The following is a 27,306-nucleotide window of genomic DNA, read 5'->3' as shown; positions in this document are numbered from 1 at the left end:
ATGGAAGACTCAGGCCGGATGCCTTGGAGATGGTTTCCGCTCCCATGCCTTGTGATGTAGCTGTGTGGGTATTAATTTAGTGAAATATCCTGTCTGCCAGGTGTGGGAACTAGCTGATTTTATTGTAATACCAGATCATTACTTAATTCATATGCAACAGAGTGCAGCACATGGAAAGCATTATAAATCTATTTACAATGTGGCTGGTCTGATGATAACATTGTATTAAATTCCCAGGTGAGGCAATTTAAGCAATTGCTTTGCCATGTGCACTCCTTGGAAATTAAATTCTCATATACGCTTTAGTAATAAACCAACTTCATTGTTATGCTTATGCTGGTGGTGGGCTGTGGAATCCTCATTCTGGTTATGTATACCCTGTTTCACGTGTAGAAACATACAGGAGCGGGATCACAGATCACAGTTCTTAATTAGTTTAAGCTAAGTTAATTCATTTTGTTTCTACAATAGTTTAGCAGTGCCTGTCCAGGAATATATTCAGTTCAGTTGGGAAATGTTAAGGCTTGGGTCAAGTACATAGTTTTAAGCCAAATTGCCAGATAGAACTGAGCAAGGGTGTCTGTTTGAACTTGGCTTTGAGAAAATCAGCCACTCAGTATGCAAAAGGTCTGTTCATAGACCAAGTGAAAACTGCTTGGAATCTGAAATTCTCACTTTTATAACGAAGGACTCACTTTTGTCATCAGTTTGAAATAGCCATTGAAACGCAGGGCACCTAACTTCCTAGGGATAACAATCCCTTGTTAATGTCCTAATTTTTTATAGTTCGTATATGGTCTCTAGATTTTTCTGTCCAATTGTGTCTAGTTCACCTAAGTGTATTAGTTAAAAGGAATAAGTTTTACACAAACACAAGTAAAAGTGAGAAATGCTCTTGTGTTGTATTTAATGGTGTGTGTGTGTGTGTGTGTGTGCGTGGCAAATATTGTCAGCTGAAGCTTTCCCATCCTTACGGTACAGACCCCAAATTACAATAGATTACAAACTGCATAGAGCTTCTGTCTTCTCCAGAAGCCACTTATAAAGCACCAGTAGACGGTGGTAACTGACAACTAAGACTAAAAATGTTGACAATTTCTTGATTTGCCTGGTTAGCTTATGTATAGAAGTCATTAACTATTTATAAAATGCATTATGAATTGGGTTCCTTCAAACTGTAGCTGAGTGTGTGACATTTCCAGCTCAAATCCTCATGCTTGCATTTGGCTAAAGTACAGATTTTATACAGTTGATAATAAAGTAAAATGATTTTAGTTAGTTTATCAAGATAGAGGAGATGTTTTAGTTTCATTAACTTCGAATACCCCAAATTAGAATATGGCATACGACTTAGTAATGTAGAGTGAGGGTTTTAAAAGTTCCTTAAAAGGTGAAATAACTTATTGATTTTTGGAGGAAAATCATCCATAAAATAAGCGGTTTTTTCCCTCAAAGGAATTTTCCCTTTTTGGTATCCAATTAGTTTAATGATGATCCCGCAGGCTAAATTATGGCGGATTACAATCAGCTTAATTTAAAATTTCAAACCATAAGAAGTTAGGAGAAAATACCCATGTCAGACATTTAAATATAATTCTTAACAAAACAAAGTCTTGATACTAAACAATTTTTGTAAAATGATACTCAAGTGTAAAGAGTTCAGTTTCCAGCATTGATTGTATCATTTTCATGAAGGACTATGTCTGATGTTTGAAATGAGTTATCTTTTCATTCTTTAACAGAAGTCAGTCCTATCAGGGAACTTTTTGTAAACTGAACCTATCATTTGCTTGATTACATCCAGAAAGCTATCCAAATGGCCGGGTTTTGCCATCCCGATGATAAAGAATGACATTTGTAGGGACCACCCCTCAACTGTGGATAAATTCTTAGGTCTCCTCTGTTGCCGAGCGTGTACACTCTTAATTGCTGGTTTTCAAAACAAGACGAGATATTTAGGGATACATGCTTGTAATTTTCTTCTTCTTTTGAAGTGTAGTAAATCAAAATAGGAATATAATGTAATTGAACAATCTATGCCAGTTTGTTGGTATTTGGGTGAAAAAAGGGGAAAACAAAAACACTCTCCATATGATATTCTTGCATACTGTGGAACGTTTTAGTCCCCCATAGTGATGAAATGAATAATTAAAAAGGCAGCTCTGATACCACAGCCTGTTTAAAGGTTCTCATTTCCTTTAATGCTGTAAAATACTTTGCTTAGCTAGTTTGAAACTACTGTAGTGGGAATCGCCACATGGGCAAAAGAAAGGTTTGGCTTGGTCTAAATATTGCAGTAAGGCCATGAAGTACACTCTCCTTGTAACTTAGCATTTTTAGTACAATTCTGTATGAAGTCAACAGAAATATCTAATTAATAGCAGCTTGAATAAATATAGTAAGAGAAGCAGATTTAATCAATGTGCTGTTTGGTAAGACATCTAGCATGTTCACAAGTGAGTGAATTGGGTCACTCCTGAATTGTTGAGACGTCTGATAGAAATGCCATTACTGACGTCAGGCTAATGACTCAACTTTTCTACTTTGTCCTCTCTGCAATGTTAATTGGTTTTATTTATCTACATACAGACTTACTGCATTTGCCAAGGTATAAGATACACACTTGTAGCAGGGAACGCAACCTTGGGTACCGACTCAGGGCGGGGACGGTGTGCTGTCATCTCCTTTATACTGAAACATTTTGCATGTTTGTTCTGTTTTTTCCTGAGTGTCCAGAGGGTGATAAAATGGTGAGGGAGTTTTGTGTGATAGAATGAGCACTGAGCTGTGAGTGAGGACCCCAGTTTAACCAAAGCTACCTTTAGAACGCCATGAGACCGGCTTTTCCTTTTTTTCCCTAAAAATTAAAAGGGTATCTAGATGTATTTATTTTTATTTATACTCCTTTCAGCCCTTTTCAACTGGGTTCTGCTAGAGAGGTAAGCCCTAATGCCCTAAGGCTTCTGTTCTATGTAAAAAATTAAATTCTCTTTTATGTACCATTCTTGGGAGAATTGAGAAAATATTTACCGAAATAATTTTCTGTGTTTTGTGGTTCAGATAAGAACCCCAATTGAGAAAAGCAGCTACTTTAACATGATTTCAAATCTATTGGTTTTTCTTGTTCAAAGTCCTTTTGAATTCTAGTATAATACGATTTTATGTTTCAGATATTATGATCTCTATGTGGCAAAGCAGTGTTATTCATTACTTTAGAAATCTAATTAAAAATCTTGTTGACTTCTGATCATGGATTATGGATAGTCCTTTTAAATTGCAATAATTTTTCCAACAACTGTTGGACAGGTAAGAAATTTTAAGTTCAGAACTGTAGACCGCAAGTGAGAAAAAGATTACTATTTTCCGACTGCCATTTTTAAATCAACTGTTTTGCTTAGTTAATTCAGAAGCAGAAAAGGCAACAGAGTAGCCTATAAATCTGAATTTGGACCTGACATAGTGATGCCAAAGTAGCATCTCAGGACTGCATTGTAGCCCGCCAACTAATCTTCAGAGCCTTTTAGCTTTTCCAAATGTGTACAGGTCATGAATTGCTTGCAGACACGTCCCTCTGGCTTTACAGGTAAAGGTAGACTTCTTGTAAAACAAAATTTCACCGTGCGAAACGTTGACTCATAGCCCACTTGTCTTTATTTACTGGGATTGTGAAAAGTTGACTCATAGCCTCCTTGCTTTTATTTACAAGGGTTGGGGAATTTAATTTGTTTTACCAGGCACACGCACGCATGCCCACAACACACTCCCATACTTTTCCTCAGGCCATTGTTTATAGAGGACCTAGAGACATTTAAATTACTGTTTGGAAACGGGTCGGGCTTTTAAGTTTCATCTCTTTTGGGTTAGAAACATCACAATAATGAAATATAGATAAACAATTTTTCAGGCATTCCAGCGTATGTATGCAGATACAATATTATCCTAGAATTAGAGATTTTAAAAGACCTGTATTGTAAAATACATGTCCTGCCACAATATTAAAGAACCTCATGTGCTCATAATTACAACCTGGTGAGTTTTGCAGATATACAGCTACAAAGCTGTATTTCCTTGGGTTTAGTATTCTTATTTGAATGGCTACATATGGAATAATATACCACTTCTGGCCCATTTTGAATATTAATGGAGTATTTACACAGTGCATTTTCTTCCATTATTGGTATTTGAAAACCTTCTAATTTACGTTAACCTTCTCAAGTTCAAGAACTTTACACAACTTTGGTTTGCAGATTGTAGCAAATAGTTTTCCATTAGGGGGCTCTCGAGGTTTGAGATGATCAGCCTTGATACCAACAATGCTTCGAAGCCTTTACTTCCTAACGTTCATCTCGCTCTCTCCCTTTTTGTTTTGTTTTATAGAAAAGGTCACGGATCGCCTACAGTGACGAAGTACGCAATGAGCTCCTAGGGGATGATGGGAATTCCTCAGAGAACCAGGTAGCATGCTAATCAGGAAGGCCCGGTGGGTGGCTGGAGGGTGAAGGAGGTCACGGGCACACTGGGCTCCCAAGCTGCTCCTTCACAGTATTAGCAGCAACTCATGTGGAAGTGATACTGTTTAATGCAAAGCTGGAGTCTTAATCAACTTCAAAATGTTTCTTGGAGATCTTACATTTAACCCTTTACCTTGGGATCACTGTCTGCTATCTTTAAAAAAAAAATCTTTTTTTCTCTTTTCTTTATTATTTAGTACTTAAGGAATAACTTGAAACACACTGTTTGCAGACAAAGCCAAGGTCTTCACCTCAAACACATGTAAAAGGAATAAAAAAGTACACAATGCAGCTTTGATAATAATGCAGTATAATTAAATCAACACTTGCAGCAAAACAAATGAAAGTAAGCTTTCAAAACTCAACAGGGCAGCTCAGTCTCCTATTGTGGAGCTTCTTAAAAATACATTCAGTAAAATGCAAACTGTACGTGCCAGTGTGGAGCTTGGATGCTCATAGAGAAGTTCTGCCTCTGCCTAGTAATAATAATAATAATAATAATAATAATAATAATAGGAAAGTCGTGTTGCAATTAACATCTGCACAAACAAAAAATAGGGTACAGTTTCTTCTTCAAAGGGCCTTAGAACTTGGCTGTCAGGTCTCACTGGGTCACACAGTAGTGTCACGAGTCTGTGCCCCACTTTTTTCTTTGAATTAATACTGCAGATTTAATCAATTCATATAACTAATATATATGACTTCTGAAAAATGCTTCCGGAAACTCAGTGCAGGGATGATTTTTAAAATGTCTCAACCCTAGTGACTGGTAGTGACTTGCTTTTAAAGATAGAGGACTTTTAAACATAGAGGACTTCAGAAGCAAGACCTGCACCTGTTTATTAATTTTACTTTAGCAAGTATTATAAAGATCTCTACTCTGCCTGAATGAAATACATCGTCCATGGAATAAGCCAAAATTTTACTAAGATTGTAAAACATAATCATGTATTGATACACATTATAAAAATTGCATAATTGCATTTATGATTTCAAATAAATTATATTATAGGTCTGTATATGCTGAAAATATATTACTACCTACTATAATAATATAAAATAGGGGTGTTGCTGATGTGATTAAGTCCCCCATCCACCCAAAAAAGGAAGAAGAATCACTGAGCTGATGATGTTTGTTTTTGGAAAGTCTCACCTTCTCCACTATTGGGATGGCATCAGCCTGAGTTGGGACATGTACACACTTTAAGATCCGACTGGGGGATTTCGGCTCCCCTGATTGAAATGTGAGAACTGCTAAGGGAAAGAAAAAGTACATGGAGCACATCAAACACAAAAGGGTGATGTGATAAAGGAGTCCTACTCATACTAGATTAAATAATGTAAGGTTGAGAGAAAAAAATATTTTCTTCCTATTTTAAGTGAGATTTAGGTTGCATACCTCTTGAATGAGTGAATCATAATTTTATTTCCTATCTTTACTTAAAAAAAAGAGCATTATATATATATATATATATATTTTTTTTTTTTACAAAAAAGTGAGTGTGTAGTTCCCATGTCAGTTCTTTAAAAGGCTATAGATTGTTCCCTCATTTCAAATCGACGACTGCCTGATGCAGAGGAAAGGGGCAGAAAGGGGTGTTCCTGGCTAATCAGGTGCCTTTATTGTGATGGGCGGTGCAGCACTGTGGCAGGCCCCCCACGTCTCTTTAACCATAGTCACGTCTCTTAATGGGCATTTCTGTGCCGGAAACATTTGTCTTACCTACATATAGGTGTGATCTTTTTATGCCTAAAAACAAGTATTCCACAAAAATAGATTGCATTCATATTTTCTGAATTTTTCAAATTATATTCCTGTCACTTTCAAGTGATAACACAGAGATTTCCCATGGACTGGTGTAAATCAAACTTACAAATTCTGAAAGTGCTTGGAGAACCTGAAGTTTAGTCGTAAGAAGCTGTCACTTCAATAAATAGAGTATGATAAATTATAGTCATGGATATGTAACTATTAGGTTATTATGTATGTGAACTTTTCAGTCTAAAATTTGAATTAGGCTTGAAAGTTCAAAGAAACCACACTTAACTCTTTGGATATTTAGTTACCAGGTGTAGAAAATTTTCCATATCATAATGAAGATATTAAATTTTGTTTTCAGGCTCTTTATCATAATATAGGAATTAAAATCCCTAAAACATCCTTAAACAGGAATGGTCACTTGAGAATACCCTTTATTCTGCATCAATATCCATTCAGACTATGGAATTAAAACAGAGCCCTTTCTTTAAAGGAAGAAAGGATCTTAAGTTGGCTCTTTATATTAGTTTTTATAGCTGAGTGGCAAAGAAGGTAGTTTTTTCTGAGTCAAGTTACATGTAATTTATATAAGAAAGTATTTTCTGCCCACAAATAAGTTTATTTTCAAGTTAATTATTGATAAATTGATTTTTAGAACTTACTGGTTTATCATAAACTTTTAATATACAGAGAACACTTGAATATAAACAAATTGAGACAAAAATAACAATATTTGTTTCACTGAAGTTGGGATATATCTCAATATTTTTTTAATTATAGGTCAGAAAATGAAAATAATAAAGAATCCATAGCAGTGGTTATAAATAGGTAATATAAACTAAGTACTATTGACTTAATTTTGATACAATATCCACCTCCCTATACTGGCTTTTTTGTGGTGATTTAGACAAATGTGTATGCCATAGCTATTACTTCTCATTCTGGCCATTTATAATGCCTTTTTTTTTTTTAAGGCACTAAAACCTGGCTGTTTATACACATAATTATAATCTTCCAATTAACTATAGAGGATATTAATTTACTCTTATATATAAATATTTCTACCATAATTAGAAATGTTAAGATTTCAAATACTAAGAATTGTTCAACTGCATCTTTAATGTCCCTCATATAGTACATAATTTCATGTAATTTCAAATTAATTGCTTTGTATAAATTTATTTCTGATTCATATCCATTCCATACAATCAAATAGAGTTCATCCCTGTTTACAAAGAAGGGACAAAATTACCTACTTTGCATATTTGAGTACTATTGTTGGGTCATCAGCTTTCCAAGGATTGTTGTCTGAGGCATTAATTATCATTCTATTCTTTTAAAATATCACATTTTCTATTCCACATAGCAATAATTTAGTTCTTGAGAGAATTGAGATTTTTATATAGAGAGATGCTGTATTTAGAGTGGAAACCTTAATAGCTGTTAACTTGATTTAGTTTCATGAAACCCATTCTCAGAAAAGGAAAAAAGTACATATTGTAGAATTAAATCCCCTTCACAGTCAAGTGTCACAATGAGGTAAATAAAATGTTCCAAGCAATACTTTTGAACTCTAATAGTCTCTCCGTTTCCATATGCAGAATTGTATTGATCAGTGAATAAACCTGCGTAAATGCTATTTGAGTAAATCCTAGATAGAGGGTTCAAAGAGAGATACATAAAGAGTAGGCTCTTTGTAAACGTGCCCAAATTTTTGTGGTGAAGTAATATTTAGCAGATAGGATTGCTTAATTTTTTTAATACGAGCTTCTCTTAAGTTCCGATTTGAGCTTGCTGTGCATAAAGTGTGTCAAACTTCAGCCACAGGCCAGGGGGCGAAGTCGGTCAATTTAATTCCCCCCAGATCTGAAGGAGGTCGGTATCATTTCCTCCAGCCCTGGCAGAGCAGATCATTACCAGGCGCAAATCTGTTCGTGACGTGCTGAGGGTTTATAGCAAAATAAATAGACTGTCATCGTAAGTTCAGAAAATTGTGTGTTCGACCCACGATAATGTGTAAAGGGCATTTAATAGAGTTCAGCATTTATTCGTTATCTGTATGCGGACAGAGACGGCAGTGGCGTTATCAGCTGTAAGGACGAGAAATCGGGAGCCGTGGGGGTCACATGATGCGCCGCCCACGCCGCGCGCGGGGGCCCTGGCAGGCTCTGCGGAGCGGTTTTGATTTGAGTCACAGCAGAAGGCTGAGCCACCAGAGATTCCACTGGCTCAAACCAGCGTAAACCAGATTTTTTCAGCCCACAAAGGAATAGATTAGATCCTCCTGTGTCCCGTTCTGCCCTGTGTGGGGGAGTGGTGGTGAACATGCTTTGTTTCAGCCGAGATATTGGGGATCGTAGCTCAACGTGGGGGCCTGGCCCGCTCGCCTGTCGTCTAGGCTGGAGCTAGTGCCTCGATGATACAAGAAATCGCTACTTTCCGTCTAGTCTAAGCATCCCCGGTTTTCAGATACAGACCATCTTTTGTTTACTTGAATGAAAACTCTCAGCCCTTAAAAAAAAAAAAAAAAAGTAGAGATTAAAACCCGCCCCGTTACCTAGCTTAGCTTAGCTACAAATCCGGCGTGGAGCTCGAAGGTAGCCATGCAGCACAAACGAGATAGAACGTTTTTTGTTTGGAAGCTATTGAAGAAACAAATGGGCAGCATTTTAAACACTCATTGATTATGGCAGGGTGGCGTGCCCCAAACGGTCTCCAATGCCGAGGAGTAGTTTTAAACTTTGGCCCTTTAAGTATCATAGTCAAGTGATGAATGGTGCCCCCAGAAAGGAAAGAGAGCTATGCGAGCCATTCCCAGGTCTCCTCCTTCTGAGAATCGATGTTTGCCTTGTTCCCATGGTGGTGGGAGAGCAGAGAGAGAGATTCCGATGTATGACAGGCCAGGTATTTTCGTTTACAATGTTACCTCTTCTGAGGAAGAACAGTACCTTTCCACACGAAGCATGAGGGGCTTTACTCCCACCCACTGGATGGTTGCTGAGCGTATTAACTAAAAATAATGACTTCTTGTATATTTTGAAAGGACGACGTTAAAAGTTTAATTTTCACTGAGACATTATGTAATAGATTCTATACCCATTTTATGAGATTCATAACAATTTTGAAATCTCATTCTTTTGTACTTGAAATACTTTTCCTTTAACAAATGAAATAACAGAATAAGCTGGAATGCCTGCTGCCTTCTTTGAATTGGAGACAAAACCAGCATTAAGCATTGAGAAATCTGGGCTATCGTAAACATGATACTTTTGGAGAGAATTACAGGGAGCAATTCATAGCACGTTTCTCCCAAAGCCATACTTTAATCTATTGGCCTGCATATGTCAAGTGTTATAACAGATGTTACAGATATTTGGATGTTTAAAATTTATCAATTGTAGCCCTGAATTGCTGAGGCTGCACATTTCAGACTTAGAACAAGGTTTATACTCTCTTCCAACACAGGTTTCAGTTTCTGTTCAATGCAGAAACTATAGCAATCTTCTCAATTACACAGTGGTATTTGGTATTTGCAATGTACAATACTGGTGAACATACACATCTACCCACACAAAGAATGAGCCAAATGGTTATAGTCATTTTCTGGTTTCTAAAGAGTTAAGTAACTTGTTCTATGTGTTATATTTAAGGCAGATAGAAAAATGTTCTACAGAAGAGAGTTAAAATGTTAACCACAGGACAACTTACTAACAAGTAAAGATAGGTTTGGGGTCTGACTTTAGTGAAAACAACTGCAGTACCAATGAAGCAGGAGAGTCCATTGCTTTGAGGTGGCCCAATTTAAAAAATGAAGAAAATTGAAAAATAAAGAAACATAAAAAATTTTTTAAAGCACCATGTGATTACAGTAGCCTCTTAAGCAAAACAAACATCTGGAAATTAATTCTAATATACACCGTGTTTCTAAGGATAGTGAAATATTTTCTGATACCGTGTCCTAAGTATTATCTATTCTGGCATGCATTATTCTCAATTAAAACAATGTTATCTCCAAATGCAATTTTTTTACTAGAGTGAGTACAAGTATGACATTAAGTAACATAATAGTTTGTTTTAAATACTTATTGGGACAAAAGCATGAACTATTAATCATTTTCATTTGGAGGTAAAATCTGAAATCAGTTGTCAAGATTCAAAATCTAGAAACATCCTGAAAACTTGTATATACAAAACCTTTTCAGTGGTACATTCTTAGAAGAGAGGAACAGTAAACTTGTTTTCTTTCTTTATAATATAGACTTCTATGAAGTCGTTCCCCTTTATTTCATGATGGTGTCTTAGATGTACTTTAAAAGAGAATTTCACACTATTCTCTTTGTTTAATGTGACAGTGTGAGAAAGTGATCTTTATTCGTTCAAAAACTCTGCATGTAGTCTATGTTTAGGTTCTTTTAATGTGTTTGTCTGTGATTTTTAAATGCTAAACATGTAAACAGATAAATTGTCAATGTTAATTCTGTATCCTGTCACACAACTGATCTTTCTTTCCTGCCATTTCTTTTCTTTTTATCTTTTTTTTGTGCATTCATGTTGCAGTTGATAAAATTACGTGAAGAGGTGAGTACTTTCTAGCTTGCCTTTTTTTTTAAATTCTGCTTTTCCCTATAAAATTGAGTTTCTAAATCTGAAGTAAGATCTTTGAGTTCATTTTTCCAGGAAAACCTGCACAGAGCAAAATTATTGATTATATTGCTAGATATATTCTCTGCTGATTATCTTTAAAAAACAAGCATATCCAAATCATGCCTGTTTCAGTGATCATTGTTATTTGCTGGCATCAGGTGGAAAATTCATATTTTAAAAGCCCCAAAAGGAGGAAAAACAAAGGAATATCTTAAAACTATCATGAAGTATCATTTTAATGTAAACTAACTTCAGACTTGTTTTATTTACATTGGTTTCACAAAGAAGTCAATATGACTAATTTTTTTCCTGACAATCCGATTTACTTTACTGAAAACTGTTTTTAAATAAACTTCTTTCCCTCACCCAAAATTCAACATCAGATACCATGAATCTATTATCCTTTTGGGGGAAACACACATGTTATAAATGCCCTCCCAGTCTGTGTACACGGACACCTAAGAAGAGCCAAAGCTCTCGTCATTGTTAAACACTTTCCTTTCTGTAGGAAATAGCACCCAAGTGAGTTCTCATCTTTCTGAGTTTGCTAGCCTGTTTCATAATGCAGCCTCAGACATTTCTGTGGCCCAGCAGATATTTACAGCAATGTTATAATTGTATCCCCATATCAGTGAGAAATAGTGAATGATTCTGTTGTTGTTATTTTTTTTTAATTAGGCTAAACTTATCAAATATGCTTTGGTACTCTTTGCAGAGATGGAGTAGTTTCATTTTTTACTTAGTGCAGTTTTGTTGCTTTTATTTCAGGACATAAAATAGTGGCTCATGTTGCAATTTAAAAATTGCCCAGTTGCTTATAATAATCAGAGTACTGTGAATTATTTCTGAATTTAGATTGACTGCATTGATTGAAATTTTTCTAGAAGTTTTTTATTTGTTTGTCAGTCATTCTCCAGGGGATACAAATGCTAATTTAGAGGCTTGTAGATAGTGGTCTTCAACAAATCTTTTAACTGAAAATGCATGAACGATATCTTCTCTTAGAAAAAGTAATAATGATGTATAAATAAAAGCTAAAAATACACAAAACCCACACCCTCTAACCTTCTTTTTGTTTGTTGGTCTGTTTATCTTCTCTACATGGAAGCAGGTGTATACACTAAATGAATATAATCAATTGCAGTTCTGATACATAAGATTATTCCTGAGGGGGGGGGGGATGCATCCATGGTTTTTTCTTTTTCTTCTTTTGCAAGACACAATATCTGCTTGTACATATTTGCATATGTCCATGCTTAAGTGAAGAATCTGAATTTTCAGATGTTATTGGAACTAATAAGAGATTTGAAAAACTTCCATGTGAAGAAACTACATGAAGCTCTGACCCCTGAATTTGTCAATGAATATAATTAATACAAGCGTGTGCCTTATTACAATTGGCATTTTTGACAGAAGACGTTTTGTTGTTGTTAAGCTGAGTTGTATGGATTTAGCAATCTTAATTTTAAAAGCTGCAAATATAAAGTCTGCATTTCTTTCAAAATATGTTGAATCGTTATTTTATGGCTTGACTCTTTTTATGCTGCCTTTAGCAACAATTTCATCAGTTATGCTTCTGGAATGCATGTTTCCAAAACTGTAACCTGTAATGGAATTGTACTTGGAAGAATTATATCACCCAATTAATAGACTAATATACTCTGAAATAGTCTTTCAACAGTCTTTGAAATGGATGTAGCACTGATGTTTATAGAGTAGATGATGGTGATGACAGTGCATTGGTACATGGTTTACTCAGAAGTGATTGTTTCTCAGCCAGGAATCTAATAGGAAACAAACTGACTGTACCCCAGATTTCCTTCTTGTACCTATCCCAAGAAAACAGGCACTCCTCTCCTCCAAAATAGGACGTTTTGTTGTGTTCAGAAGCAACATATGCCCCCATCCCTTCTTTGTGACTCTCTTTTCTGGCTCAGTTCTGTAGACTGGGCGTGCTTGGAGGCTGGCTGGTAGTGCACTGGGATCTGACCTGGTGTTGGCAGTGCCTGGCTGTCGGTTTCAATGTGCATCTCCATCCCTCCGCATTGCACAGCTCCTTACACAAGTTAAGCTCCATCTGAGCTCCTGCACAGCTTTACTTACCTGCTTTGAAAAGGGCTGAGAATAGGGTGAGAGAATGAGTTTGGGATGGAGTGTGGGGGGCAAGTTGAAAGCATCAGCTGCTACTGTAGTGTATTTCCTTTCATTTTCAGAGACCAGGGCAAAGCACAGCCAAGGGAACAATGTAAATAGCACAGCTGTTACAAGAACTTGTTTTTAGCTTGACTTAAGTGAAGGGGCTCCGAGATACAAAGTGAGGTCCTGCTGGAGAGCTGCGGGTAAACTGAGAGTCCTCTGTGTACACATTTAATCTGATAAAACAGAACTGTCCCGAGGAGGACTGACTTCTATTGTTTAGGAATCTTTTTTTTAAAAAAAAGTTCTTTTAGAAATTCACTCCCCACCATAGCCAAACATAGATAATCTAAGTTAGCTCCCTTTTATGGAATCCCAGAAATCATTCTGCATTTAAATGCTTTGTTTCTACGTTATATATAATCATCTAATTAGACTGTCAATTTCCAGTATTGATCTTAGACTTTTTAAAAATCTGCAATAGCTAAATGTTTTCTTTTAATTTAGGGAATTCATCCAATAGCAAAATGAACTAAAAATCTTTGTCTTGTTATTCTGGATTAAAATTCAGATTACTCCTGATTTCGCAAATCTGCTATCTTTTTACAGAATCACTAACTTGAAATTGTCCTTTGTTAAGGGAGAAAACAATCTTCAAAAAGGGAAGAGTAATCCTATTCCCCAAAACCTGCATGTAGTGAGAATTAGGAGTGACAAAGCTATTTTGACAAGCTAAGTAAAATGTTTAATTTTATTTAAAAACAGTCATTAATGCCAAACACACAGAGCTCCCCTTGCTTTTCTTTTTCTCAGTCACAGCCTTTAGTGATTTTGCAGTTCCATAATATAAGCTTTCCTTCTTTCCTCCCTTTTATTTATTTAGTTTAGGATTTTTTTTTTTTTTTGCAGAGGGAGGGGCAGTTTTCCTTAATTTCTCTACTGTATATTAGATGACTCTATTAATTATTATAGACTGTTGTTGCAGCTTTCCTGACCTTCACATCAGGTCCTGTCTCTCTGTTCTAAATGCATTGTTTTAATGATTCTTACCCCCGCCTTCCCCTACCCTTCCCCCCCAAAAAAAATTTCAAGGAAAGCTTTGATGTGGCTTTAGCTGCCTCCAACGTCTGGCCGCATCTCAGATGTGTCACCTATGCCGGGAGGGAATAAGGAAATCACGTTTTGAATGGTAATGATAACATACTAATCACTTCCTTTCTTTGAAGATGGAAGCGAGATATTCTGTCAGCATCCCTGGCTGCTAGAGCTTGGAGGCACTGGTCTAGGTGTATTAGCTTAAGTGTGCATGTCAATACAGCTTGCATCTCCAAGATCCATGGGGGCTCATTAGAGCAAGGTAGATCGTTTCACTCGACAGCCACTCAGATAATATGGATGGCACCTCCTTTTTTTATTATTATTAGGGAGCATTTCTTCTATTTTAAGTGACATCTGTCAACAACACAAAGTTATAGGAGTTGTGGTTGCAATATTTCTTTCTTTTTGACCCAATACCGAAACTGGTTTGAGAGGGTAAGCTGCTAACTGGTACGAATACATGTATGCATGTACACACACAAATATACACATGTGCGCAGTCATACATTTCTGAGTGTCCAGACATATGTGTCGCTCCACACACATTCACATATGCATGAACATATTCTTACCCATTCACAGCAGTGAATAGCTTACAAATCTGGTTGTCAACCTGAATAGTTCTAGTGTAGAATCACGGTTTAAAAAAAAAAAAATACCTCAATGTAGAAATGAAAGTTTAGAAGCTGAGATTTGGGGGAAGATCCTCTAATCGGCCAATCAGATATAATATAAAAGAGTGCATATAATTATTGTGTTAATAGTTCACAGTCTAAAACACTCTGTGTCGAGTTTACCGTCAATCTAGTGCACAAATTCACAATTCTGCACATCTGTGTGCATGGAGAAACACGGATCTCTTGTTTCCTGGTGGTTGCCCCGAGTTGTCTTAAACTAGAACTGCTGTTTAGTATTCTGTGTTAGTAGCTTATGTTGCTCTATGTGGCATCTTGCCGCACATCCAAAATAGAGGGACATTCTCTTTAAAAATAAAGTTCCTGTTTAAAAATTACAGTCTGCAGAAGTTAAAGGAGCAAATGAGTGTTTTAAATGATTGCATTTATACAAAATATATATAAAATAAGGGTCACAGATCTATGCAAATACTCATGCATTGGCCTCTCCTGAAACAGGAAAGATCCAGTTAGCTCTGGTCTTAGTACATTTTTCAGTGTTTTGGAGTAAGATTTACTGTGGCTACATACAACACAAGCCTGCCTTTTAAAACAAAAAAAGCAGATGGTCCATACACAACTGAGTGATTGGAAATCTGTCTATTGTAGAGGATCTTATAATAATGGAAGATTTGCTAAAAATTATTTCTAATGGGTTTTGACTGCCGTCCCCCTCCCAAATGTTAGGGCATACAAAAGCATTATTTTTTTAAAGGCAAAAAAAGAACCTTGTAGACGGCCGTCTGATTTTTTCCCCTTTTTATTTTTCAGAGGGCACATCTGCTTGATAACACAGAGAGGCTGGAAAGGTCATCTCGGAGACTAGAGGCTGGATACCAAATAGCAGTGGAAACCGGTAAGAATTCTGAGAGTGAGCAAATTGTCTTGCTTATGCACAGCAGTCCTCACAACACATGACATTTCAGGGTAACTTCAAAGGAGCAGCAGAGACAGCAGCCCGAGATGTGGTTTACATATTGGGGAGACAATTGGGAGCTTATTTGTGCTTATCTTTTTTCAAGTTAAAAGGCATGACATCTACTGAAAACAGTTCCTGAGGTTTAAAAGTATATATCTGCAAAGCGGTGGAATACTTTGTCTAAATTCTACATTTGTCTTAATATGCAGTTCCATGTTGTCAGTTTACCCACCCGCAATGGTTGCTGGCATCCGGCGCGGTCTCCGGTTGTTTGCTTCGTTATGTTTATTCACGTACGTAGAAATTAACATTTGCATCAGTCTAAATGATGTGGACTAGGTGCAAAGCAGTAAAAATCCCTAGTTTACCTTGCTGATTGATCCTGGTGTTAGAAATGATTCCTAATAATCCTGTACTTTTTAAAAATCACCAACAGAGCCTATAAGCAGATCTTAAGGAAAAAAAGTCACAGTAAACAGCAAGACTAATATACACGATGATTTTATTAGCATTAGTTAATACTGTTCAAACTTTTGGTTTGAATTAACACTAGTTATTCTTTTCAGAAAACACAACCCTAATTTGACTTCTAAGACTCATCTACTTAAAATAGACAAGCTTTTTAATTATAAATGTTTTGTGCAATGACTATTTGTTTTCACATCGTAAATAAGCATCCATGGACCCCTTTGTAGTCATCAGCTTTTTGTTACTTAGCTTTCTTTTTTGTTTTGTTTTGCAAAGTATAATTAGGTACCATCTGTTTTAACATATTTTCGGATAGTTCTTGTGCAGTATGTAAACCACAAAAATATACAGTTAACATTTCCATCATTTTAAAAAAAAATTTTTTTAAATAAAAAATGTTTATTTTGGAAGAACAGGTATAATAAAAATGATTCCAAGTAATTTCTGCTGTGAATGGCCAGTGTTTTTTCTTGTCCCGGGTGCATGACTGTTCTGTGTTGGCTGGCTTATGGGAATGATGCTCAGAGACTGAATAGGAAGAACGCAGATGGCATTGGTAGTAATGGTTGGAAAACTATAGGAGACCATAAACCTTCCAGATTTTGTAGTAGTACAGGCAGCCCTTCTTTCTGAAGTTATTGATACATTGGCTTTCAGCACTGATTGGGGGGAAAAAGCCAACTTTTGTTTGCTTTTTCTATCCTTGGGCTCAACTTTAGAAGTAACTGTGCTGTGAAGAATGTGGATAAAGCAAAGAGCTCTGAACTTGAAGTCGAAGGACCAGGCTCAGGCTCCAGCTCTTTTTGTGGGACCTTGAGCAAATCACATAACCTCTTAGAGTCTCAGTGTCTTTTTCAACAAAATGGAAATAATACTGCCTGGCTCTGAATCTTCCTAAGAAATGATGGCATATATGAAAATGTTTTACACACTATAAAACATTATACAAATATAAATATTATTATGAGTGTGTTGGCCATTTGATGATAACAGGCATTTATCTTTACTGCATAGAAAATATTTCATTGTGATTAAAATTGGTATAGATCAAATAAGCTTTTAAAAAGTGTTACTTTGACATCCATGAGGAATGTAACACTATACTTGTTGAACATAATCGTCATCAAGGAACCTTCTTTGATAAAGCCACCCATTGGCGAGCCTCTTTACATGTGGGACTGGCTTGAGCTGAGGGTATTCTCACTGTGACACTATCTCTGATTGGGCTGCCTTTTCTCTCTCACCCCATCATGCATGCCATTCCCTCCTAAAGCTGAAGGAAGTCATCAAAGATGTCCACAGATACTGGGGAGTCATGTATTGGTCAAGGGTATAAGATTGAGTGGGATTTGATAATTTTTATGTGTGCTAAAATATAATACCCATGTCAAACTATCTATACAGTAAACCTGGAAAGTGTAGAGTGGCCCAAAAATCAACCTCAGTCTCCTTGGACTTTTTAATGGTAGGTTAACTACCATTAACTACTAATGGTAAATGAACTATAAAGTTTTATAAAATTAGATAGTTGTTTGTCATATAAGACTTGGGAACTTCTTACAGACTATAAAAACAAGTCTGCAAAGAGTAAGGGTGGGCTTTGTGGAGGTGAAGACAGATGTGACACATACACGGCCTCTGCCAGACAGAAGTCATCCTAATAATTCCCGGATGAGTTTGAAAAGTGGGTTGAGAAACAAGAAAGCAGGCAAAACACCTTTGCAGGGGAGGGGGAAATGTCAGCTGGTCGCATCTGGTCAGTCAACAGCTCTGCCTTTGGATTATGATGTGAATTTATGGTAATAATCATCTCGTGAGAGTAGCAGAAGAATAGCATCATTCAAAAGGAAAAGCTTTTAGTGCTTTTGGTTGCTTTTTCTTAAAGACAATGAAATGCAAGAAGGAGAAGATGTGGAAGAGTTAGTATGACTTTTGAAACAGCCCAAAAGAGAGAAATGGATTCCACATTTTGGTCTGAGAACTAGTTCTAGACCACAGTAAGTTTTCACCAATCCATAGCAAAATGAGATTTTAAAAAAGGTCGAAAGTAGTGACTTTCTCATAAAGCAAATTTTATTAATTTAAAGGACTACCTTTTGCAAGATCATGTTTTTTTCTATTTTGGGGTAATAAAAGAAAGGAGAGTTTTATGATAAGAGATAGAAACAGTAGTTAGAAGTTTGTTTGTTTTTTTCTCTACCTGGAAAAATATCAAAATTGGCAATCCTAATTTGAGCCTCTTGGAATGTTTTTCTGAAATTTTATTTGCCCACAAATCTATGAACTATTGAAGAAAGATAGATCAACCCCATTACCTGACCTTGTCATTAATCAGCTGTGTGACTTTGAGGAATCACTCAGCCTATCTGGACATGTTCTTTTATTTACAAAATTTAATCCTGGCAGCAGATTCTATATATCCCACACAGCTGTTATAAAGTAAAATGAGGTCACATATATTCAAGTGTTTAGACAATAAAGAGGGTGCTGTAAAAGTCATCATTTTTACATATTACCATGAGCCAAAAGTGGTTATTTTTCAAAATTATTGACAAAATATTTCAACAAAAATCTTTAAACTTCTTTGTTCATTAAATTGATGACAGTTCTTGGCAAACATCATAAAAGAAAATTTGATTAGTATATAAAATCAATTATGTGTAGAGAAGAATAGAAAGCATATTACTTTGGCCACTAGTATCTTTCAAGCAAATAATGAAATTCATCTTCTAAAATTGTCGAGTCATTTCTGACATTTTTAAAAGTTGTTTTGTTGAATTGGCCATTATTTTCTCCCTAAGAACGGCTCTTCAGTAGAGGGATGCATGTCTAGGATCCACGTGGTCTGAGAAAAAGTACATGGTCATCTTTAAGTGCCGTTTACACCTTGATATATATTGAGTTCAGTACCAACTGCGTTTCTTTCCTGGTTCTCTTCCTGTTTGAGAACACTGATGGAGTTACAAGTTAATTGAAGAGTTCCATTTAGAAAAAAAGGGATGCATGGAAGAATATATGACAAGCAAAAGAGCTGACGCTGGGACATTTCAATGGCTGACGTTGAGGGGGACATCTACCAGACTCATTAACCAAACTTTCTTGGGCATGACCACCAAAGACCAAATACTGTGCCGATAGTGTGAGTCGCTGGCTGGATCCAGTTTGGTGTTTCTTACTTAGTTCTTGTCCTAGAATCTGTGACTAAAAAACGACTCTTCTTTTTATTAGTCATTACTAATAATTATGCCTCTTAGCTGTGTGGAGATATCTATTTTGTTTGAGGTCAAGGACTTGCTATTTAAAACTCTAAGTCATCTGCCTTTTATTCTGTAATTATGATTATTTTTCTCTGAAGTAACAATCTCAGGCTGACGGTAGGAACAGAATTTATGGAAGCTTTATGATTAATAAAAGATACAGGCTGAAAGAGAAATTACGCAAGGGCAGAAATGTGAGGCTCACTCTCTCCTTTCAATATATAAACAGGCAGTTTAAAACACTCGTGACTGTCCTACCCTATAACCCTAAGTGGGCCCAGTGCACTTGGCAGTACATCTCTGGAACCACGCGGCATTTGTCTGCAGTCAGTGGCCTCATGTCTCCAAATAGTGATCTGCACCATACACCAACCTTGCTCCTACCGTCCCTGAGTACCCGAGCCTTATGAGTCGGCACCCCTTCTCTCGATGGTCACCTCAGGCCACCTGGCTCTGATGTTCCATGTGGTCAGTGATCTCTGCAGCAGGGTGCTACTTCTGCCAGCCTTCCTGCCATGGAGAAAAGGTGCCCCATCCTTCACCCAGGTCCCTGCAGGTTCCCAGCCATGGACTAGTGATCAGACAGACATATGTAGAAATAATACAATGTTTGTTGAATGTGTAATATGGGCCACACACTGTTCTCAGTAATCTACATTCATAATCTCTGTAATCCTCACCACAACCCTAGCCAGTAATTACTTGTGTCTTGTTTTATGGATGAGAAAATAAGGTACAGAGAGATTGATTTGCCCACACTTAAAATCAAGCTAGGAGCTAGTACAGCCAGACCATCTGATTCCATGCTCTTAACCCTCAGGCCACACTGAAAAATGAATGGGTCCCGCATACCTAGATTTTCCAAAGTCATCTGTTATAGTCAAAATATGTCATGTTCTTATATGTATTAATTTCCTTTTCATGTAATTTATTCAAAAATGAACCATTGAATACTCTGTGCCATGTTCTGACAATACAATAGTAAACAGGACAGCCAGGGGCCCCTGTTTCTTCGGCAGCTTACATATGAGGGTGGCAGCGGCCAGGGTGGGGGAGGCGATGCAGGATGAGACATTTTTCAAAATTAATAAATAGGTGACTAGATCATTTCAGACACTGGTAAAAGTGAAGCACACTATTAAAGAGTAACTGATGAAGGTTATCTTAGGCTGGCTGGTCAGGAAAGACTTCCCAGTGAGGTGACTTATCAACTGAGTCTTGAATTGTACAAACATGCCATCAATAGGCCAATTTTGGACAGGCGATCCCAGAAGGGAAGAGCGAGAACAAGGGCTGTGAAATGAGAAGCCGTTGTGAGGTTCTCAGGAAACAGAAAGAACACCAGGATGGCTGGAGTCAAGTGAACAAGGGGGAACAGCACACAATTATATCAGAGCCGGGTAGGGCGCAGGTTGTGTGGTGCCCCAGGGCGTGGGAAATAGTCCGAATTGGACTCTGAAGTGGGTGTGATGCCGGTGGAGGGCAGGCGGTGCCCTGTTGTGGAGGACAGGTATTGTGGGGCGGAGTGGCAAAGGAGTGCGGATGGGGGACGTGGTAGGAAACCTATCATAGTAGTCCAAGATTCGATCCTTTTACCAGTTGAGACGAAGGTTCAGAATAAATTATTTTAAGCCATTTTAAAAGGCATTCCAGAGCGAGGAGCTTGAATTTTATCATTAGTTTTCTTAACAATTGGCATGAGATCCCAAAGATTCTTCCTGAAGGATATCCCCAAACAAATGGAAACTTGTTAGTCCTTCTACTTGGTATAGCTTTGCAAGGACAACAGCTAGTCCATCAGGCTGGTGGTAATAGAAATTGGTGATTGGAAATCTGGGCTTGAAACCAGGTTTATGGTAGTACAGTCTCCTTTACCTCCCCTCCCTTCCCCTCTCCCCCTCTCCCCTCGCCTCCTCCCTCCTCCACTGTGCGTGTGAGAAAGCACTTAAGCTCTGCTCGCCCGGCAGATCTCCATTACGTACCCCAGTGTTATCAACTGCAGCCACCGTGCTTACGTTAGATCCTCAGATCTGACTTGTCTTAAGAGCTGAAAGGCTTTACCAAAGTTTGTACCCTTTAAAAAATATTTTAAAAAATAAAAATATATGGATTTTACTTTAATTTCAGTGTTTCAGTACTATATTATAGTTACCTAATTTTAAGTTGCAGACATTCACCGTATTAGGAATATACTTCCACGGGCCAATGTTATATGCCGTGTTCAGATTATTTTTGCCTTTTATGACTACATCATCAATATTTGAATTCACTTGACCTAATAGCCAGAGAAACATATGGTGTACTTTTTCTCTTCTGGAAAACAAACAATTCTTAGAAATATAGAATTTTCATAAGAATGAGATAATTTATGTACACCACTATTTATGTTTCTGTTTTGCCTATTTCTTCACAGGAAAGGCAATCATTAGTGGTATCAGCTTACATTTTTAAAAATTAAGCAAATGTGTTCATGTTCAGAACTTTTTGAAGAATCTGAACACATACTTTTACAATATGAGGTGACTTCCTCTGTATCGCTAATTGTCTGAAAGACTTGGCTGAACCGCTGATGGGGCTTTGCTGACCCTTTCATGGGGTTATGTGGGGATTATGGAGCATAAGAGGACGATGCTGCAGCTTTATCACATTCTGTCTTTTGGTTCTTGATACTGTCTTTCAACTCACCTTATTATTGTTTGAAGCAACTCACTATAGAGCTAATTTAGAAATTTTAATCAGTTTTGGAAGTACCTATTGAGACAAAGCCAGTCATTTTCTTTATCATTTCAGGAGTTTCTTCCATGGCTACTAACATTTTTCTGTCTCTTGTGCCTCCACTGCATTATTTTTTTCTCTCTCTCTTTTTTTTCTTATTGTTGTTCAGGTACAATTGTCTCCATTTTCCTCCCACTACTACCCCCCACCCCAACCATCCCCACCTCCCACCCTCGATCCTGCCTCTTCTTTGGTTTTGTCCATGTGTCCTTCATAATTGTTCCTTGAAGGTTCAAGTTCCTTGAAGGTTCTTTTCCCCTTTTACCCCCATTGTCATCTCCCACCTCCCCTCTGGTTACTGTCCGTTTGTTCTTAATTTCAGTGTCTCTGGTTATACTTTGCTTGCTTGTTTGTTTTGTTGATTAGGTTCCACTTATAGGTGAGATCATGTGGTATTTCTCTTTCACCGCCTGGCTTATTTCACTTAGCACAATGCTCTCCAGTTCCATCCATGCTGTCGTGAAGGGTAGGAGCTCCTTCTTTCTTTCTGCTGCTCAGTATTCCATTATGTAAATGTACCATAGTTTTTTGATCCACTCAATTACTGGTGGGTGCTTAGGTTGCTTCCAACCTTGGCTATTGTAGATTGTGCTGCTATGAACATTGGGGCGCATAGGTTCTTTTGAACTGCTGTTTCAGGATTCTTAGGGTAAAATCCCAGTAGTGGAATTGTTGGGACCAAAAGGCAGTTCCATTTTTAGTTTTCTGAGGAAATTCCACGCTGCTTTCCACAGTGGCTGCACCAGTCTGCATTCCCACCAATAGTGCACTAGGGTTCCCTTTTCTCCACAACCTCGCCAGCACTTGTTCGTCCACTGCATGGTTTTTATCCTCTTCTTCTCCTTCTTCCCTTTCCCCTTTATTCTCCTCTCAAGAAATATGAGAGTGTTCACTGTATACAATGTAAAAATTTGGCTCCAAAGTACAAGTCCTTACATGTATGAATTTATCATGTACAAACAAGATGAATGGGTAAAAACAAAGCACAATATAGAGACTAATGCATAAGACTATTTTCAAAGTTTTAAGTTTGCTTGGAACTGAGCTAATATCTACTGGATAAATAGGAGGAAGTTTTTTTCTTTTCACTCCACTTACCGATAAGTCATTTATAAGTCTACTGTGAAAATAGACCCAAAAAGTATTTCCTATATGTATCTTGCTCTTAAAGCTGCTATCAGTTGGTAGAAGAGTAACTTTCTGATCTTGTAATATTAGTAGGAGTGGTGTGCATTATATGAAAGAAGGCAAATATTGTACTTCACTTATTCAACAAGCTTTACTGAGTGTCGGGTGCTTCCGGGATGCAGAGCTAGGACAAGATGTCCCAGTCCTGGGTTATCTGAGTATAGAATGTTGGGTCTGTAAATGCGTCAAATTTTTGACTTCAGTGATTTTGTTGAGGCACAAGTTGGAATTTCAATATATGACATGACCACAGTATTTCAGCAATAACAAATAGAAATGGAGATTATACAATTGGCTTGATTTTAACTATTTTTATCCAAGCATATGTATTTTAGAGAAAGTATCTTTCTACCAAAATATTAAACTTTTTAACAGAAAAGTTATCTTTAGAAAATGTTTCCCTGTTATTTTGAGTGGTGGACTGTGTGGTTATGCTTTCAGAATCAAAGGTAGCTCTGCTTGAATGTGCATTTTCTTGATACTGAGAATTACCTGATCATGTTCTGTGAGTTTTAAAAAGTCTACCCAGAGGTAAATTAATAATTTTTAATGTGTAGTTATCACTTACTTTATAATTACAACCCTAGTTAAGTCTTACATCTCAAAAAGCCACGGTTCTTCTCTGGAAAGAACAGAGGAGGTTGTCCTTTGGGTGAAACTCTTAAAGATGATTTTCAAGTTGCGCTTAAATTTGCGAGGTTCTCTGAGATATTGGCGTGCTTCACAGTGGTAGGAAAAGGATGTCATTTAAACCCTATTTGGGGAACCTTCTCCTTAGGTGGTCCAAGTGAATCCATAGGTTTCATTTTTAATCCATTAGAAAGTATTATACTCATTTTTAAAGGTGTCTTACCCCATAATGCCTATCGCTTTTCCAATAGGTTTGTAAGATACACGTGAAGCCATTCTTATTCTGTTGTATTTCTGTGAGTTGAGAAAAAGAACGTCGACCACAGCAGATTGCTAGAATGCCAATTTACTTTCAGACATTACCGTGAGGGACGGTTAAGCTTATGACCTTGTTGCACTGTGCTTATATAACTTTCCTTGGGAATTTTTTAAATCAGGTTTATTTTCCCTTTGACTCTGATTTCTATTGCCCAGAAGTTTTCTTTGCAGCAGTGTTTATGTATTTAACAGTGTTTTCTGAGGTGGGTACTACAGAATTTTCACAGCATGAGTTCGTTGGACTAAGACTTTGTGTACGACTTATATCAAGTGGAAAAGTTGATGGACATGAGCTTTAAAAATGGCTTTTTGTGTGTGCTCTACATTTGAAGCTTTCGTCTGAATGTCCTGTTGGGCTGCAGTGTTTTCCAACGTTGCTCTAAGAGAACAAAGTCAACATTAAAAAAAATAAATTTTTATTGAAGAATATGTTTTTCCTAGTAAAGTCGTTATCAAAGAGACTGTCATGGTGGGTCACCATTCATGTAGGGCACAGTGTTGCCCTTTGCATCTTGAGATATAAGCTCTAAGTCATCGTTAAATAAATATCTGTTTATTTAAAGAGAGGAAGAACCTACCCTACAGCCAGACAAGAAGGTTTTCCAAGATGGTCCCTTTGGAGGAAAAATAAGCTTGTTGTTGCATAATCCGGCCATTATCCTCCTTGTTGGTGGTCTCATCACAATCAATTGTCTAAGAAAGGTCCTGGTCCACATTAAAAGGTTGGTATTTATGTCAACATAAAACATACCTTCAAATGGAGCTAATTTTCTTCATTTCCACTGTCAGTGCTGTTTGCAACACGTGGCACTCGAATAGAGCACAATGGAGCCTTAACACTGACTCAGAAAATAAATATTGACCCCTAAGAAATTAGACCTGGATTGGGCTAAGTTGATCTCTAAAAGAGCAAGAAAAATGGTGCCTTAAATTAATATGATTATCAAGCTTTGCATTTGGAAGTCAGGGAAGGGAGATAGTCAACACACCTCAGTGGGTTAATAGATTTTATGTAATTTAGGAAGGAACAGATCCTGTCCCTGCCCTAGGCACTTAGAATATGTTCCCTTAATAGAATGGAGTATCTTGGAAAAATATCGATTAGGGAAATAAATATCAGTAAATCCCCCATAATAAATTTAATTAGTGTTTTGGAAGCAGAGTGAAGGAAGTAATTAAGTCTATTTCACTGTATTAGGGAACAACTCAGAAGGGATGGGCCTTCTGGAGTAAACAGAGGGGTAGGAAGGGGAAGTGGGTAAAGCATGAGCAGCGTTAGGCTCTAGGGCCAGTACAGGGCTTGTGAGGATTTCTAGAGTGTGTCCTGTGGTCCAGCTAATGTTCACCTTAGTGCAGTATACTTGAAAGTGAAAACATTCATTTTAAAAACACATTTCCTCAATTTTTTATTATTTCACAGTAACCTCCCCCCAAGTAATCTATTTTAATAGTCAGATGTGTAATTATTTTTATTTAATACATTGTGGACACTTTTAATGCTTTAAATGACAAACGTTGGTAAATTTTAACTTTGTAGCATGTACTGAAAATAATGCTTATATTAGAAATAACATTGTACACATCTGTTATGTCTTTGCATCAATCAATAAGTTAGTGTACTTAAAATGGAAATTCTTTGTTGAGACTGAGTACCCTTATCCCCCAAATACTTCCCCAAGGGCCATCGGTTTTCACCAACCAGAACGGCGCTTCAGTCTTATTGGGCTCCCTGAAAGAAGCGGGGTCTTTGGTTTCCCTCTTCCTCGTTGGCATATCTGTGAATTATCTATAAGGTGCGATGCTCTACGAGGGCCTGTTGATGATTAGGGCCTGTCGTTTAAACAAACAAACAAAACTCTATCTTAGGAAGGCTGCACAATTTAAAGCATGGACCCGTTTTTCTCACTGGTGTTAGTGTAGGACTTTTACAAAGTCATCTAAATTTTTCATGGAGGTGGGTTAAAGAGATTGACTGGAGTGACTTTGTTAATATAAAAGAAGACCTTTTTTTTTTTTAAACGCTGTGACTCTAAAGGTAAGCATGAAGATGGGCCAGATATCTTACTGCCTCACTGATATTGCCTGCCAGCTGTGCGTTTTCTTACTGCATTGAATCCCCTCATTTTTATTGCTGTGTACAAGGTGCAGCGTTTCATTTTTCTTCCTACTTGGGCTTCCTGTAGAATGCGCACCCCATATAGTTCTTTAAATTCATGCTGTTGTGGGAACAAGCCCGTCTTTCTGTTCTCTCCTTTGTTAACTGTAAACCTCACGGAGCCACTGTTCTTTCGTGCCCTCCGTGAGTTGCTGGACTCCGCTCAAATTAACACTGTAAGATTATCAGCGGGCTACAAAAGTGGAGTGCATCTTTCTCTTCGGCATCACCGTGTAACATTGTCTTGATCTGGAAAATGCTAACAAAGTCAAGCAAACTAATTGTCCCATACTCACCCCCCCCCCCTTGAAAATTGGGGCTTCATGTCGACCACATAAAAAATAGAGAGAACACGTCTACAACATTTGCAGTCCTGTGACGATCAAAAGACAAGTTATACATATAAAATGCATAGAGATTATTTTTTAATCCAAGCACCAATTCAGGGCACCTGTCTTTCATGTACAGTGAAGCAAAATGGAACGTGTTTGGAGCTTTGTAACTACACGTACCCAGGCTCAGATCTTGGATCTGCCCCCTAATAACTGGGAGATCTTGGGCAAGTTCAGTAGCCTTTCCAAGTACTCACTTTCTTTTATATAAAAATTTTTGCAGGTCTTTTATATGGAGGTTGTTGTAACCTGCTGATAATATTATAGGGTTTAACTTGAGCAGAGGCTTGTCTCAATAAGGCAAATTATATAAAATACCCAACACGTGTTAAGTCCATCAGAACGCTCAGTAAAAGTTGGTTTCCATTTGCTGCTTGCATAA

General features: G+C 37.3%; 1 protein-coding gene across 6 annotated transcripts in view; it reads left to right on the top strand.

Moving 5' to 3' along the window:
- VTI1A (vesicle transport through interaction with t-SNAREs 1A) overlaps nucleotides 1-27,306 on the top strand; it is a 341,946-nt gene that overhangs the window by 70,655 nt on the left and 243,985 nt on the right. For 4 of the 6 annotated variants that reach the window (XM_024555622.3, XM_045191378.2, XM_053923520.2 and 1 more), the window contains exons 4-6: nucleotides 4,378-4,455; nucleotides 10,828-10,848; nucleotides 15,594-15,678. In XM_024555622.3, coding sequence (XP_024411390.1) covers nucleotides 4,378-4,455; nucleotides 10,828-10,848; nucleotides 15,594-15,678 — 184 coding nt within the window. The remainder of the gene's footprint in view (nucleotides 1-4,377; nucleotides 4,456-10,827; nucleotides 10,849-15,593; nucleotides 15,679-27,306) is intronic. The other 2 variants (XM_024555623.3, XM_045191379.2) reach the window with 1 other exon arrangement.

Source organism: Desmodus rotundus, chromosome 4, assembly GCF_022682495.2.
Source record: "Desmodus rotundus isolate HL8 chromosome 4, HLdesRot8A.1, whole genome shotgun sequence".
Taxonomy (NCBI): Eukaryota; Metazoa; Chordata; class Mammalia; order Chiroptera; family Phyllostomidae; genus Desmodus; species Desmodus rotundus.
This window is presented reverse-complemented; position numbering and strand designations above follow the sequence as displayed.